This window comes from Abramis brama, assembly GCF_963993115.1.
Source record: "Abramis brama genome assembly, chromosome: 12".
Taxonomy (NCBI): Eukaryota; Metazoa; Chordata; class Actinopteri; order Cypriniformes; family Leuciscidae; genus Abramis; species Abramis brama.
Window position 1 is genome coordinate 10,247,787 of NC_139974.1, and position 15,256 is coordinate 10,263,042.

Below are 15,256 nucleotides of genomic sequence, written 5' to 3' on the forward strand. Positions count from 1 at the left end.
TCATTGATTCTCATTGGGTATCGCTTACAGTCCAACAGCCGGACATAAATAATAGAGAGCCATCTCTCCGTCTGCATTCAATTTATCCTTTAGAGGCATCCTTCACTGAGTCTCACACACATTTGCATATTATATATGTGTGTGTGTGTGTGTGTGTGTGTGTAATGTGACACTGAAGACCAGAGTAATGAATGATGTAAATCTACCTTTCCTCTTTTAAAATATATATAAATATAAAAGTTATTTTAAATTGCAATAATATTTCACACTATTACTAGTTTTTACTGTATTTTTCCATCAAAAATGCAGCCTTGATGAGTATAAGAGACTTCTTTCAAAAACATAAAAAAATATCATAATTATTCCAAACTTTATACACACACACACACACACACACACACACACACACACACACACACACACACACACACACACACACCTATATGAACACAAGGTGAAAATAATAAAGTTTAAAATTGTTTGGATGTAATACCCTGTCTATTTCAAAAGATATCTTACAGTTTTTCATCAAATCTTCTATCCACGTGCAAACCCCACTTCCAATATGTGCTATGGAATGAAAACTCATATGAGGTACATGGATCTCATCATAACCTGAGGAATGAAGTACAGTCGCTGTGTAGCTCAAAGAGCATTGATTGATTAAGCCCATCAATCTCTGTGGTCACAGGGCCACAAATCACTATGATTGGTTAGTGTGGATATTAGGGTTTGCAATTACACAGGGGAAGTGTACGGTTTCACAACACTGACAATAAGAAAGAGAAAGGTGGGGGCTTGGTTACAAAACAGAAACAGTTCCAGCTAAAACTTCAGGAAATTCTTTTTATTGCCTTAATAGCAGTTTCATTCCAACTTTTTCAGTGACCAGGGAATATAGAAACGGCAGACATCGATATCCCAACACCAAGTATTTGGGATGTAACTTGCACTGCACCATTTGTGCTGAAGACACGAATGAGACTATCCTTTTGAGGAGAAGAAAGCTCTCAAGTGATCAGACAATTTTCCCCTGATGTATGATAAAATGAACAAAACAATGCAAAAATGGGACCCAAGCCTGGAAGAAATTCAGAGAGAATATCATAGAAAATATGTGGTGGACCCTTTTGACCTGCACCAATAAACATTCACCTAGCAACCACCCTGATTGCCTTAGCAACTACATAGCAACACCTTGTAAAACACACACAATTCATTAGGCATCATAGGAGCAAGTTTTGCAGGGCACCACTCACATTTTCTTTTTCTCTAGAAAATGCAAAAATCTACTTTTTACACTGACATCATAGTATATTATAAAATGTATACTACTTGCATGAGTAGTAGCTCGAATTTAACATGCTTTAAGTAAAATCAGATTTTAAAACCTTTTAACATGCAGTAAAATGGTTGAAAAAATCCATCCTGATCAAGGTTATTATTGTTAACTAAAACTATTTAAAAAATGTTTGTTAATAAAAAATAAAGCTGAAATAAAATTTTAATATTAGATGAAAAACTTAAAAAAATTAATGAAAATGAGAAATATTGCCTTGACAACTGAAATTTAAATAGTTGAAACAATAAAATGATTAACTGGAAATAAAAAAAACCTAAAACTGAAAATAAAATATGAATATTAAAATAAAATAAAAATCTAAATGTAAATATTTAAAAAGAACAAAAATATATAATTTTTTTTACAAAAACATCTAAAAAAATTACAAAAAAATTTAACCGAAAACTGAAAATATAAAAATAAAAGCTAATGCAAAATATCAATAAAAACTATAACAGAAACAATACAAAAAGGAAATAAATAATACTAAAATAACACTGGTCATAATATTATTTTATTATATTATATTTTATTTATTAGTTTAATCAGATCAATGCTATAATTGATAGAAAATAAACTACATTTACAAAAAAAAAAACTACACATAAACATATACAAATTAATACAAATAACTGTAAAATTAAAAAATAAAATAATATAATCCCTGTGCTGTATGGACACACACAGACTTTCTAAATAAATCTCTGTTCCGTGCACATGAAGGTTTGTCTAAAAGGCAGCAGGCTGACAGAAGCACCAGCGATCTGCCACCTCGTCTCCCAGCATCCCCGGCAATCCCACTGTTACCATGGAGAAAGTCACCACCTGATTTGAGGTCATCTCAAGAGCAAATGGAAAAGCTCTCTCTCGCTTTCTCTTTCTCTCTATCTTTCTCAAATCGTTTATAATGATAAAAGGCAGGAGAAAGGCATGTTTCTGAACAGACTTTAAATGCTCACACAATAAGATGTCCCACAATCCCCTAATCTAGCCATTTTATTACACGCTTTACATATTTTTCTTTCACAACACCTTGTTTCGCTCCTGCAAATAGACATCAGGTAAACTACTGTACCTCAAAAAAACAGCAATTAAAGTCATTCCTGCAGAACATACGAACAGCACTGCAGCGGGAATGAATCATACCTCATGTGAACGCTCACATTTCCATCCCAAACATAATTACATACATGCGGCTGTGTGTACACACATTCATCCTTAGTCAAGCGCACAAACACACACACCGGTGCATTATGTAAACAGAGCCACCTGGATCAGACAGACAACACTTACTACTCACCACATACTCCATGGTGCCTTTGGGCCTCTGGAAGGATATCCTCCGGACATCTTTCCTCTCCAGCGCACTCTTTTTCTGCCCGGTGTCTGAAAGTAAACGAGGGAGAGTGTGGGTTACGCTAGTCATGGTCCTCCTCTCTCTTCTCATCTCCTCTGCACTCCTCACGGTCTGTCCCCCCCCCCCCAACCCCTCGTCCATTAGCATCAGCCGCGGAGCGACAGAGAGAGAGAGGAGGCTTGTTAGTCCGCCAGCCCACACACACACACACACACACACACAGGGGAGTGGCTCTCGGCTATCATACACCTCTCCGGCCCTGGTCTACTGGGACGTATGAGCCGGTCTGTGAGTCTAAGTTTCCCGGTGACAAGAAAATGCCATTAAACGGAGGAGATGTTTTGTAAATGGGTTATAAATGTAATTTTTATGAGCATACTTATGCGGGGATCAATGCACTGTGCTGGCTGATACCGTATGTGAACGTCTGTGAGTTTATAGAGCAAATGATTTGATTCTGAAATTTGAACATGCCTAATAAAATAAACTACGCTTGCATTTGGGTGGTTTGTGTTTGGATGATTAAAAACTCCACTTAATGACATTTAAAAGAACTGATATTGTGAAAATCTTCATAAAACTTTGTAAGCATAATCAAATTGGCTGTATAAGTCATTATTTTGATTAGTTGAAGTAATGGAAAAACATGTTGTCATGACATATTGATCTTATATTTTACAGTGAAGTTTATCATTTTGTGAAGAAAAATCTCAATGCTGTGGTTCCTCGTTATTTTTCTGTCTAATGTATTAAAACAAAATGTAAAATAAAGTAAAAGTAAAATAATGTAATAAAATAAAACATGCCTATTCCTTGCCTAACACTTTTTTTGCAACTAAAATACATCATAAAAACATGAATTATCACAAGTTCAGTAGTTACAGAATAAACATTGCAGCTTTTACAAAACTAGAATGCCTGTCATTAAAAGTGAACAAATCCCATTAACCTTTGTCTATTCATTTATTAAATATTGATGATTAAAATATGTTATTGTGTCTACTACACCAATTCCACAGATTTGGTCAAAAAGGCAGTGAAAAAAATGTGAACAAAGTCATTAGTGAAATACTAATAAACACCCTGCAAGTCCTGCATGGCTGCACAATGTAAAAAATGTATTTGGGCTGTTTTCTAATTTAATATATTTTAAAATGTAATTTATTACTGTGATGCAGAGATGAATTTTCATCATCATTACTCCAGTCTTCAGTGTCACATGATCCTTCATGATCAGCCTTGCTGAATGAAAAAAAAAATGATATCTTACTGACCTCAAACTTTTGACCAGTAGTGTAATACCAAAACCTCAATTTACAGTTGACCCAAGCAGCCGACAAACACTGGTCTAAAAGACCACTGACAGCAAATCAGCCATGACATTCCCCTCTCTATCTGCTCAGGACAAAAAAAAAATCACAGCTCTGAGCCTCCTATTATCTTGGCACCTTCGGGCATGACAGGTTATTTTTAGAAGCAGGTTCCCATCAGTGTCGGAAATGGCTCCCTGACTGAGACCCACTAGCAGATGCCTTCACAGACGCTCGCCGACGGGGGTGAAGGGTCTCTGGATGAGAATGGAAGGTGTCCACTTTGACACAGGCTTCCTGTAGAGTTTAGTTTCAATTCACCCCAGACGAACTAATCAGGATCACCTGGAATGGTACAAGCTGGTGGGATATAACAGGGTTTGAGCAGAATTGAGCATTCCTGGTGAACTTTTAATTCATACAAACATTTTCTGAAGAAAATAGGCAAGCTGCAAATAACAGGTACAGGTTCTTCAAAAGGAAATTATCACTGCTATCACTTGTAGTAGTACATATTCCAAGTATAAGACAGAACTTCTCTTAACTAGGCTGAGTGTGCATAATAAAGTCATTCTCGTTAAAAGACAACTCAAGGGATGATACACTTTCCCACTGGCCGGCCTCAACTGATTCTTCGTTATTCGAAGATTAAAGGAAGCTGTGTGCCAATTAAAGTCATTCTTACTCAGTGTAAGCCTGATGTAAAGACTGCGCACCAGGATTATTTGAAACGCCAGCTGCACACTTCAACCCAGATGAGAGCCCAGGGACTTCTCTGTCAAAGCACCTGAGCTAGAGGCTGAGATGCTGAGGACACAGCATGAGCATTAAACACGACTTATGCAGGCCAATTTATTCGATGGTGTCCCTTTTGTCCATAAATGTTCCATCATAATGAAACCGCAAGGGCCAGCAGTTTAAGCCAAGCTTTAAAGGGACCAGATATTGGGGATTTTAAAAAAGGACTTTATTTGCTCAGTTCAGTGCACCATTTGGACACAAAACTGCCTTTAAAGAACTCTCAGATGAATACTAAGCTGAAAAAAGGCCATTCCAAAACAGTCATGGTTATGATGTCAGAAAGGGCTCGAGCACACACGAAATCTTCTTGTTTTTATAGTTCATTTAAGGCTGTTTCTATGCTGTTATTTTAATGACAAATGTCAAGAGTGCATTATTGTAACACAAGAGCGCATCCATGCAACGAATCTCTCCGTTCGCAGGTGGATTTCTTTCTCTAGCACAAAACTGGACATGCACTTTCAAATATAAAGTGGTCTCACGGCTTTACTCTCGCTCAGATTTTAAGTGTACAGCATGCTAAAACTTTGTCCTGTGCACTTTCTCTAGAATTGTCTTTTCTCCTGGATTTAATGTTGATTTAACGATTGACGGGATGAAATAACATGGTGTACCTTTAAATTGTAAATAAATTATGGATTCACTTTTGTCTCATGAGATTTCAAGCTGATTTTAGTCAGCAAGATACAATAAAGGTATTTATTGAATTTTATTTAGCGAACTGCTAATGTTCATCATGTAGCATAAGCTATATCAGCAAGAACGTGACTCGCGACAATACTCATGGATAGAATGTGATTTTGTTTGGTTGATAATATATATTTATTTGCAGTCTGTGCGTTTTTCTCAAATAACTTATATAATGTACTTATAATGTAACTTAGAACGTATATATGTATAATTCATTCATCGAGCGCACCATCAAACTGAAAAGGACAGTAGCCTCTAGAAAAACAAACAGTAGGCTATAATTATGACCGCCGCTAGCGTACCTAGCGAAAGCGGTCATATAGGGATTGTCAAAGTTTTTTTTTTTTTTTTTTCGTCATCTACTGAATTTTTTCGTCAACGATACCAGGGACACCGAAACACCGGGGAACATGAAATTTGGTGGGCATGTAGCCCCACTAGACTTTTACGGAAAAATTTCGTTTGGTCCCCGGGGGCCACTCCCCCCCCGCGCTGGGCCCCCCCAAACCCAAAAAATGCAGTTTTTCCTAAATAACTACCTGAACCGTGGCACCGAGGATGAAGACATTTTTATGGTATGTTGGTCTTAAGGGCCCACATCAACCTAGCCCATAATCACTCATTTGTGATTTGTGCCCCTCCCATAAAAAATGAAAATGCAATATTATTCTGCTTTAATCACCCATATCTTCAGTTGAGATGTTCAGAACTGCACCATATTTCATGTGTATGATTAACTTGACATCCTCTGGGGGTATGCTAAGTTTCGTAGAATTTCATCAATGGGGGGGTATAAAATAAATTCATTTATGTGCACATTTAGTGACTGTACACTCATCGGCCTGTAGATGGTGGTGTTGAGCGAAGGGTTGCTGGTTTAGGATAATACTGTCACTAAGGTTGCCAACTGTCCCGAATTAGGCGGGACGTCCCGCATTTTGGGCCTAATTTATTTGTCCCTTGCGTGACCTCCCGTGTCCCGTTTTTTGACAAGCTGATAAACCACTGACTGATACAACAGCAACAGCAGCAGTGCTGACCACGACACTTGAGAATGATCACCGACTTATGTCTGATAACCTTTTAAACACAACTGCAGACACTGAAATGACGTACACTGTGTGATACAGTACAAATATTTTGAGTGTCCCTCATTTTCCTATAAATAACCACGATTGTCCCGCATTTTCCTTTTCTGAAGTTGGCAACCCTAACTGTCACACACACACACATGCAGGAATACAAACAAACGCAAGCATGCACACACACTGACATCCACACGCACAGACACACACCCATACACACACACATACAAATCCACATGCACAGACACACACACAAACACACACGCGCACACACATGTACGCACGCATACATACACGCACAGACACACACACACACAGACACACACATACACAAACACACACACATACACACAGACAGACATGCACATACTACTACTTTTTTTAGGTATATACATAAACACGCAATACAGCCAAATTGCTCCACATCATTTCTTTTTGTGGAAAGCCAGTGCAGGACTGAGCGGCGGTCATATTTTGTACCGCCATGCGGTACATCTAGTTAACTACTGAGTAATGAGAATATTGAAATGTTTTAAGGGACATTTGTTGCATAGGCTATGTAGCTATAATTACCCCATTTGCTCATGAAAACAGAAGTGAATAAAAATGTGTTTTATATTTGGTTGGTAATGTATTTGCATGTGACCCCCATCGACAGAAATATAAATCGGAGCTTATGATGACAGAGGTAATTTACATACAGTTGTAATCAAAATTATTCAACCCCCATTGCAAATTAGGTTCATTGGCAAAATTTACAAACTAACAAATCAAATCAAACAAAAATAATTTAAATAGTTCAACACAACAATTGTTTCAAGTGGTTTCCCCAAATTCAACTGAAAATGCAACTTTTAATCACTGCAGTCTCAAAATGATTCAAGCCTATCATGGCAAGCATCTTTAGTGCTTAGTAGAACACCCTTTTGCTGCAAACTAGAAGTATAACCAGGCATCAGCTTCTGGCAGCGTTTCCGAGGATCTCCAGTTCAGTAATATTCTTGGGTTTGCGTGCTGCAATCGTCACCTTCAAATCCCACCAGAGATTTCCTAAGGGGTTCAAGTCAGGTGACTGTGATTGTCACAGTAGAATCTTCTACGACTTCTTCTGCAACCAAGCCTTAGTGGAATTTGAGGATATGCTTGGGATCATTGTCCTGTTGGAAGGTCCAATGACGCCCAAGGTTCAGCTTCTTCACTGACGGCATGACATTTTCTCCTAGGATTTCCTGATAGTTCAATAAATCCATATTGCCTTCCACACGCTGCAAGTTTCCAGTGCCAGTGGATGCAAAGCAGCCCCAGAGCATCACCGAGACACCATCATGCTTAACTGTAGGCAGAGTGTTCTTTTCAGCATATGCTTCATTCTTCTTCCTCCAGACATACCGCTGATCCATAGGGCCGAAAAGTTCCAGTTTTTTGTTTCACTCCACAGAACAATGCTTTTAGGTCAGTAGTGGTGTACGTCTTGGAGTTCTGGCATGCGTTACGTACGCGCCTTACTGTGCAAGCTGAAACCTCAGTGCCTGTAGTCACCAAGTCTTGCTGCAGGTCTTTTGCAGCCACTCAAGGGTTTTTCTGAACCTGCCTTCTCATAAATCTGGTTGCAGCCGTTGATAGCTTCCTTTTTCTGCCCGTCCACGTAGTGTAACCACTCTTCCTTTAACTTTGAACTTGCGAACTATGCTTCCAACGGTGTCTCTAGGAACATTTAGTTCCTTCACTATCTTTTTGTATCCTGTTCCTTGTTTGTGAAGTGTCATGATATCTTCTCTTAACTTTTTGGACCAATCTTTTGACTAGGCCCTATTTCTAACATGCAGTCAAATGTGACACTCAACGAACCAAGCCAGAATAGATATTTCATGTGTTCTAGCTCAAGCACACCTGGTGCAACTAATGAAGCCCTTGATTAGTTGCGTCAGGTGTGCTTGAGACAACACCTGTTTTGCAGATTTGTGCTGTTGTGAGGGATTTTATTCAGGCTGTTGAACAATTTTGAGAATTTACATTTGTTGTGTTGAGCCATTTCAATTACTTTTGTTTGATTTGTTCATTGCAAACACCTGAAAGTCTGTAAATTTTGCCAACAAACCTGATTTGCAATGGGCGCTAAATAATTTTGATTGCAACTGTAGAGAAGTCTTAAAGGATTAGTTCACTCCAGAATTAAAATTCAGTTGTTCAAAATCTTTCTTTTTAGTAAACTCTGTGTACACAAACAATGTTCTCAATGCTCGAGTTCATGTGTAGAGCCCCTGGTGATACTTCGAGCAAAGTTTCATGTTGTGTCGAGCCTTCTTAGTGTTTTAAAAATAGCGATTTTGATGCTATCACTGTAGTGCCCCTAGCACTCCCATTCAAAAGGCAATTTGACCGAAAACAAAAAATATGGTCAATCTTAAAAGTGGCGTTTCCATTCTAATTATGCTTTTAAACGAAAGTTTGCCTCGGGTAGATTCACAAAAAGACCCTAGGTTGCATTTTGGCATTATACTGCTTGGAATTACATGCTGATCTTTTTTTTTTACAGAACTATTATTTTAAGAAAAGTAACTTGTATCTCTAAAATAAGGATTATGCATTACGTCAGATTGACGAATGTTTGAGGGAGGATATGGCCGTCTAAATAAAGATTTTAATTTAGATTACACTTAGTACAGTTGGCAGAGTACAAAAACATTTTTAAACAACAGATTTATGTCTGTATATGATCTCCAGACTGCAGCATCTATTCTCTTGCAGTGAGATTTGCAGGAGACCAAAGTGGGGAGGGTTGAAAAGTGTGTAGGTCAGCTGTGAGAAACGCCAACTCAGCAGTTTGCTGTCTCCTCCTATCACCTGTCACATTACAGGCAAGTGGAGCAGGACTCTGGAGTCATTACATGGATTTATAAACCGCTGTCAATCAAAGTATCTGTCACTCCCTCCACTCCCCAGCTGCAGGATAGCACAAGTTACTCAAATCAACAGCTTTTAGAGTGGAGATTGATTATTGCTGAAAAGAGGTAGAAGGTATCTGGATTTATCATAAGACAGCTGTTTCAAAAAAATAAAATATACACTTTGTATGCAATCACCCAGAATACCCTGGCAACCACACATGTTGAAACATGGTTCAAACAACACCTGTTAGAATGTGAAGGTATTGAATAAAATGTTAACAAGCATTTGAAATTTACTTAATAAACCAAATCATTCCATGTTTCACACATTTAGGCAGATCATCTGCATATTTTAAAGTAGGACATCTGTTACAGCAATAAAACAGCCAGCCGGCCGGCAATCAGTATAAATCACTTTTAGTGAATCTACAAATGAGAAACGAGTCCGGAGGCAAGTTTAGATTTGTGATAGAAAAAGCTTCATATATTGAGTCAAATTATCCTTGCACATAGCAGCCTCACTTTGCTTCTGCGATAAATCTGTGATATATGCCATGTAATCTATAGCTGAGCTGAAAAAATACCATTTAAAATGCACAGTTTAAACAGCTCCACTACACACCTGTCTTGAACATGCTCGCAGCTACACCAACAAAAATCAATTGAGAAGAAAAAAGGATTCCAATACGAGAGGACAAGCTCTTTCATTTGTTATTCTGCTTTAAACTGCGCGATGCAAGCATAACCAGGAATTTTGGACTCTTGAAACTGCACTAAACAAACTTTTGACACCTGGCGTGATGCCTGGTAAAGGCAAAAGTAGGCCACAAGTAAAGTCAAGTCAACCACAGGCAATTGTGTCCATGAACTTTGTTGTTTATATTTCCATTATTTATTATGCAATGGAAAACACAAGTTTAGTTTAATACGTTTTAATTATCTAGCATTGTTTACATTTTATTAATATGTTGAGGATATACTGTAAGTTTAATACACCCTCTGCTGGCTCATCTTAGTAGTGTCTGAAAATAGGTAACCTGTTTTCAAACCATTAGAATATCCAACAATTTAGATCACTTATTATTTTATATTTGATATTATTGTCACTTATTTTAAGATAGATTAAACTGTATAAAACTGTATAACACGAATATCTAATCAGCCAATCACATGGAGGCATTTTCTCCCACACAACTGCCGCTCAATGCATTTAGGCATGTAGACATGGTCAAGACGATCTGCTGAAGTTCAAACTGAGCATCAGAATGGGGAACAAAAATGATTTAAGTGACTTTGAATGTGACATCATGGTTGTTGGTGCCAGACGGACTGGTCCGGAGTATTTCAGAAACTGCTGATTTACTGGGATTTTCTCACACAACCATAAGGTTTACGGAGAATGTTCCGAAAAAGAGAAAATATCTATTGATCATCAGTTCTGTTGGCGAAAATGCCTTGTTGATGCCAGAGGTCAGAGGAGAATGGCCAGACTGGTTTGTCTGATAGAAAGGCAACAGTAACTCAAATAACCAGTTGTTGCAACCGAGGTCTGCAGGAGAGCATCTCTGAACGTACAACACATCGAACCTTGAAGCAGACGGGCTACAGCAGCAGAAGACACACTCATGTCAGCTAAGAACAGGAAACTGAGGCTACAATTCACATCGGCTCACCAGAATTGAACAATAGAAGATTGGAAAAACGTTGCCTGGTCTGAAGAGTCTCGATTTCTGCAGCAACATTCGGACGGTAGGGTCAGAATTTGGCGTAAACAACATGAAAGCATGGATCCATCCTGCCTTGTATCAACGCTTCAGGCTGCTGGTGGTGTAATGTGTGAAGGATTTTTTCTTGGCACAATTTGGGCCCCTTAATACCAACTGAGCACTGGTTTAAACACCACAGCCTGAGTACTGTTGCCGACCATGTCCATCCCTTTATGACCACAGTGTACTTATCTTCTGATGGCTACTTACATCAGGATGACCCAACTCAAATCATCTCAAAACTGGTTTCTACTGGTTCACTATACTCAAATGGCCTCCACAGACACCAGATCCAAGGGCGTAGATTTGGTTTGAACATTGGGGGGGTTGAAGTTTGGGTCTGCATATTTTTCATGTGATCATGGTATAAATATTGGGGGGGTTGTAATGCATAGATTTAAATATTGGGGGGGTTATCTCCCCCCCAACCCCCCCACAAATTACGCCCCTGATCCAGATCTCATTCCAATAGAGCACAGCCGACAAATCTACAGCAATTGCGTGATGCTATCATGTCAATATGGACCAAAATCATGAGGAATGTTTCCAGCGCCTTGTTGAATCTTTGCCATGAAGAATTAAGGCAGTTCTGAAGGCAGTTCCGGTACTAGCAAGCTGTACCTAATAAAGTGGCCAGTGAGAGTATATATATTGTATACTGTATATAAATATGGCCAAGTCCGTAAGTTTTCACAATATAATGGAGAAAGAAAACAAATAAATACCATATTTGATATGACACATACTGAAGACTGTGTATGGGGAGGTAAAACTCTCATTTTTCATCCACTCTATTTTAGTGTTTTTCTACAGAAGCTCTGCGTCCATTGCACTTCACTTGAGAAGATTACTTTTTGTGAGTGTGTAGTGTGTGTTTGTAAGGGAGCTACCTACAAGAGCTAATTCTGAGCTGTGAGATTCAATCTCCAATACAGCCACACAGCTATAAAAGGCTTTAAAAGCCAAGAATGCCTTACTGTGCTTTTTCTTTTAACCCGTGATGTTTTTGAAAATGGAGAGAAAGCATCCAAGACATTCAACATTTTGGAACATGTACAAATATGTAAAGCCGCAGGGAAAATTCTATATCTGAGCCACACTAAGCCTACTGCTAAAACACTTCTAAAAGGCATTTATATGAACTCTGATGTGATGCTGCTTAAGACAGCGAACAAATTACCATGATTAACAGTCTAATTAGTCTGACTTGCGGCATCTAGTGCACTAGCCCAACGGAGATCTGATCAAAGAGCTTTGATTAAAAGATTTTTTCCACAGACAGTTAATTGGGAGAGACACCCGACTGCTGGAGAACTAATGGCAGAGCTGCATCATTAGGCTCAGGAGACTGAACTGAAGCCTCAGGCTGGTGTCGACCCTGCCCTGTAGGTAACAATGAGAAACATTAGCCGTAACGGAAGCGACGCAGGGACGTCTCAAAATACCTCCAGTATCTGTCCTTTGGGAAAAAATCTTGCTGAAGTAATTACTGCATGCTCACAAAGTTAACTGAGCTTATGGCGTGACTGTCTGGGTATGAAACTACACAAATGCACGTTTACATGCTCACCTGAGGGTGCGAGCGCATTTATTCACCACCACAACAGCCAGTTCTAATAAAATGGCCATTAGGAAGCTTGATGCATCATGGCTATTTGTAGTCGTGCTCAAAAGACCAAAAGCGGTTTGAAAAGAGCAAGACTATTTGGGTGCATTATTTATGGTGAACTACCTTGCAAAATATTCTTAAGCTAGGAACTTTCAAGTTGTTTGGTCTAGAAAGCCTTCTGAACTTCACATGACCCAGGTAATCAAAGATTTGGAAAATGTCTCCTTGTTATGCCCTGATGAAATTGAAGCAAAACTGAAAGTGAGGCTGACACTTGCCAAGTGTTAAAACATAACTCGATTTTCATTTTCATTCACCACAAAGATAGCAAACAGTAAGTGAGGCTATATTTTGCCAAGAAAACTTGGGGAAAGTTTTTCTTATAAGAAACAAGAGAAAAAGTATATGATAGAACAACAAGGCTATAGGACATGTAAATCATGTGACCCTGAAGACGATATACGATATTGATATTTATCATAATATTCAATTACCTACCCTTGATGGGGAAGAAAATGCTTTGCACATATTTGTTAAGACCTTGAGAATGAACGCAAACATTCATATTGAACACAACATATTGAACACACAATTAAACTTCTAATAAGGCCCCCATGGAATCCACTTTATTTTCCCCTAAATTCTGTATTTTCCATTTTATTTATTTGGGATTCTGTGTTTTATGATTTAATACAAGTTTACATAAACAGTAACAATGTAAGCAAGTTTTTAAAATGTAATAAAATGAAAATATAAAATTAATTTACAACAAAACATTACATTTTTATTTTTTGTCAAATAAGCTTAAAACATGGATGAAAAAACATCTTAGTTGATATTGATATTGATATTTCTTAGAAATAATAATATTATCATTATTACTTCGAAAAGTACATTTTAGTATGGGCTACAGTAGTGATATATTTCTGTCATAATTTCTTGAAGTTAAACAACTTTTATTTTTGACGGTTTAAAGTGAAGATATTTCTGTTTTAGTTTCAGTTTCAGTGTGTATTTGATGGTAGTTTTTCCCAAATGAAACAGTGAAAAGCATGTGAAGTGACTCTCCAAGAGGCTCTGGAGATGAGTTCATGTCCTCATATATTGAGACGGCAGATGCTAAAAACACCGTGGGCATCACATGTGTGAGTTTGTGTATCATTCATTCACACACAGACACGCAGAAATCACTTAATAGTGACATGCACTAACTGGCTGTTGTAGCGTTTATTTCTGTTAGATTAATCCATATAGAGTAAAAATGTCCAGAGCTTATCACCATTATCTATGTAAATTTTATTGCGATCTCAATATATCATTTATTGCCCAACCCTATATTTAAATTCTAACAATATTACTGCTTTTACTGTATTTTTGATCAAATTAATGCAGCCTTTGTGAACATAAGGGACTTTCGATGTTAAAAAACGTGCCGACCCAAACTTTCGAACGGCTGGATATCTTTCAAAAAGACTAAAAGACTGAGTAAAACCCTTTGAAATGACCAGATTCATCAAGATGTCCGTAACAGTCGGAGGGTTAAACTGTGTTTATTATTGTTACTGTAAGGGTCCTCTGTCTAGTCTAGAAGCTGGAGAACCTCACAACTCAGGAGTAATTACTCTGTGTGTGTGTGTGTGGAGGTCCACAGAGGGATGAGATCCTCTTTTCTCCTCTGATTACAGTCTCAAAGGTATCCATTTCCCTCTTACCGCAGGGCCAGCCAGCCAGTTCCTGTGCCAACACTGGATTAAGCATAACTAACAAGTCTCACTGGAATATTCCTTTCCATTGTAAGATAATGTTCATGTTAATGTGTTCGATTTGCACTAGAAGTGTTTTCTAATGCACCATATATGCTCAGTAAGTAAGACTACACCCTAAAATCATTAAGTACTTCTATAAAAACAAATGCATAGAGTGATTGCAATACTAAAAATTTAATTAAATAGGAATAAATATAATAGAAATAATAAAATGCAACATAAAAACCCAAGGTAAGCTGTTTTGCTCAGGAAGCCAAAGGAAACTTGTTTATGATAACATAATAAAAGTGTGCAGAAGGGTTACTGAAGAAGACGTAACGCACCTATGGTATAACCTCGCTTCAGCTCTCCACGTCGAGGACTACGAGCCTTTTGGATGTTGGTGGTATTGATCCCCTTTTCTTCAGTTTTGGCTGATCTGGTCACATTCTGTATCATGGGCGACGCCAGCAGGTCTTTGACGAATGAACCGGCATAACTCTCATCAGGGATGTCCACTGACTGGGACTTTTTCTTCAACCTATAATACAGAAAGGAAAAAAATGTGCATTTGATTTAAAGAATTTCAACTAATAATTCTTTATTTAATATATATATATATATATATATATTTTTTTTTTTTTTTAAATATTTTTACATATA

General features: G+C 37.9%; 1 protein-coding gene across 4 annotated transcripts in view; it reads right to left on the reverse strand.

Annotated features, from left to right (window-relative positions):
* Positions 1 to 15,256, reverse strand: part of oxr1b (oxidation resistance 1b) — a 51,786-nt gene that overhangs the window by 22,344 nt on the left and 14,186 nt on the right. For 2 of the 4 annotated variants that reach the window (XM_084130167.1, XM_084130166.1), the window contains exons 3-4: positions 14,938 to 15,134; positions 2,643 to 2,728 (exon numbers count right to left, since the gene is read on the reverse strand). In XM_084130167.1, coding sequence (XP_083986293.1) covers positions 2,643 to 2,728; positions 14,938 to 15,134 — 283 coding nt within the window. Of the gene's footprint in view, positions 1 to 2,642; positions 2,729 to 10,095; positions 10,197 to 14,937; positions 15,135 to 15,256 lie in introns of those variants that run through there. The other 2 variants (XM_084130169.1, XM_084130168.1) reach the window with 1 other exon arrangement.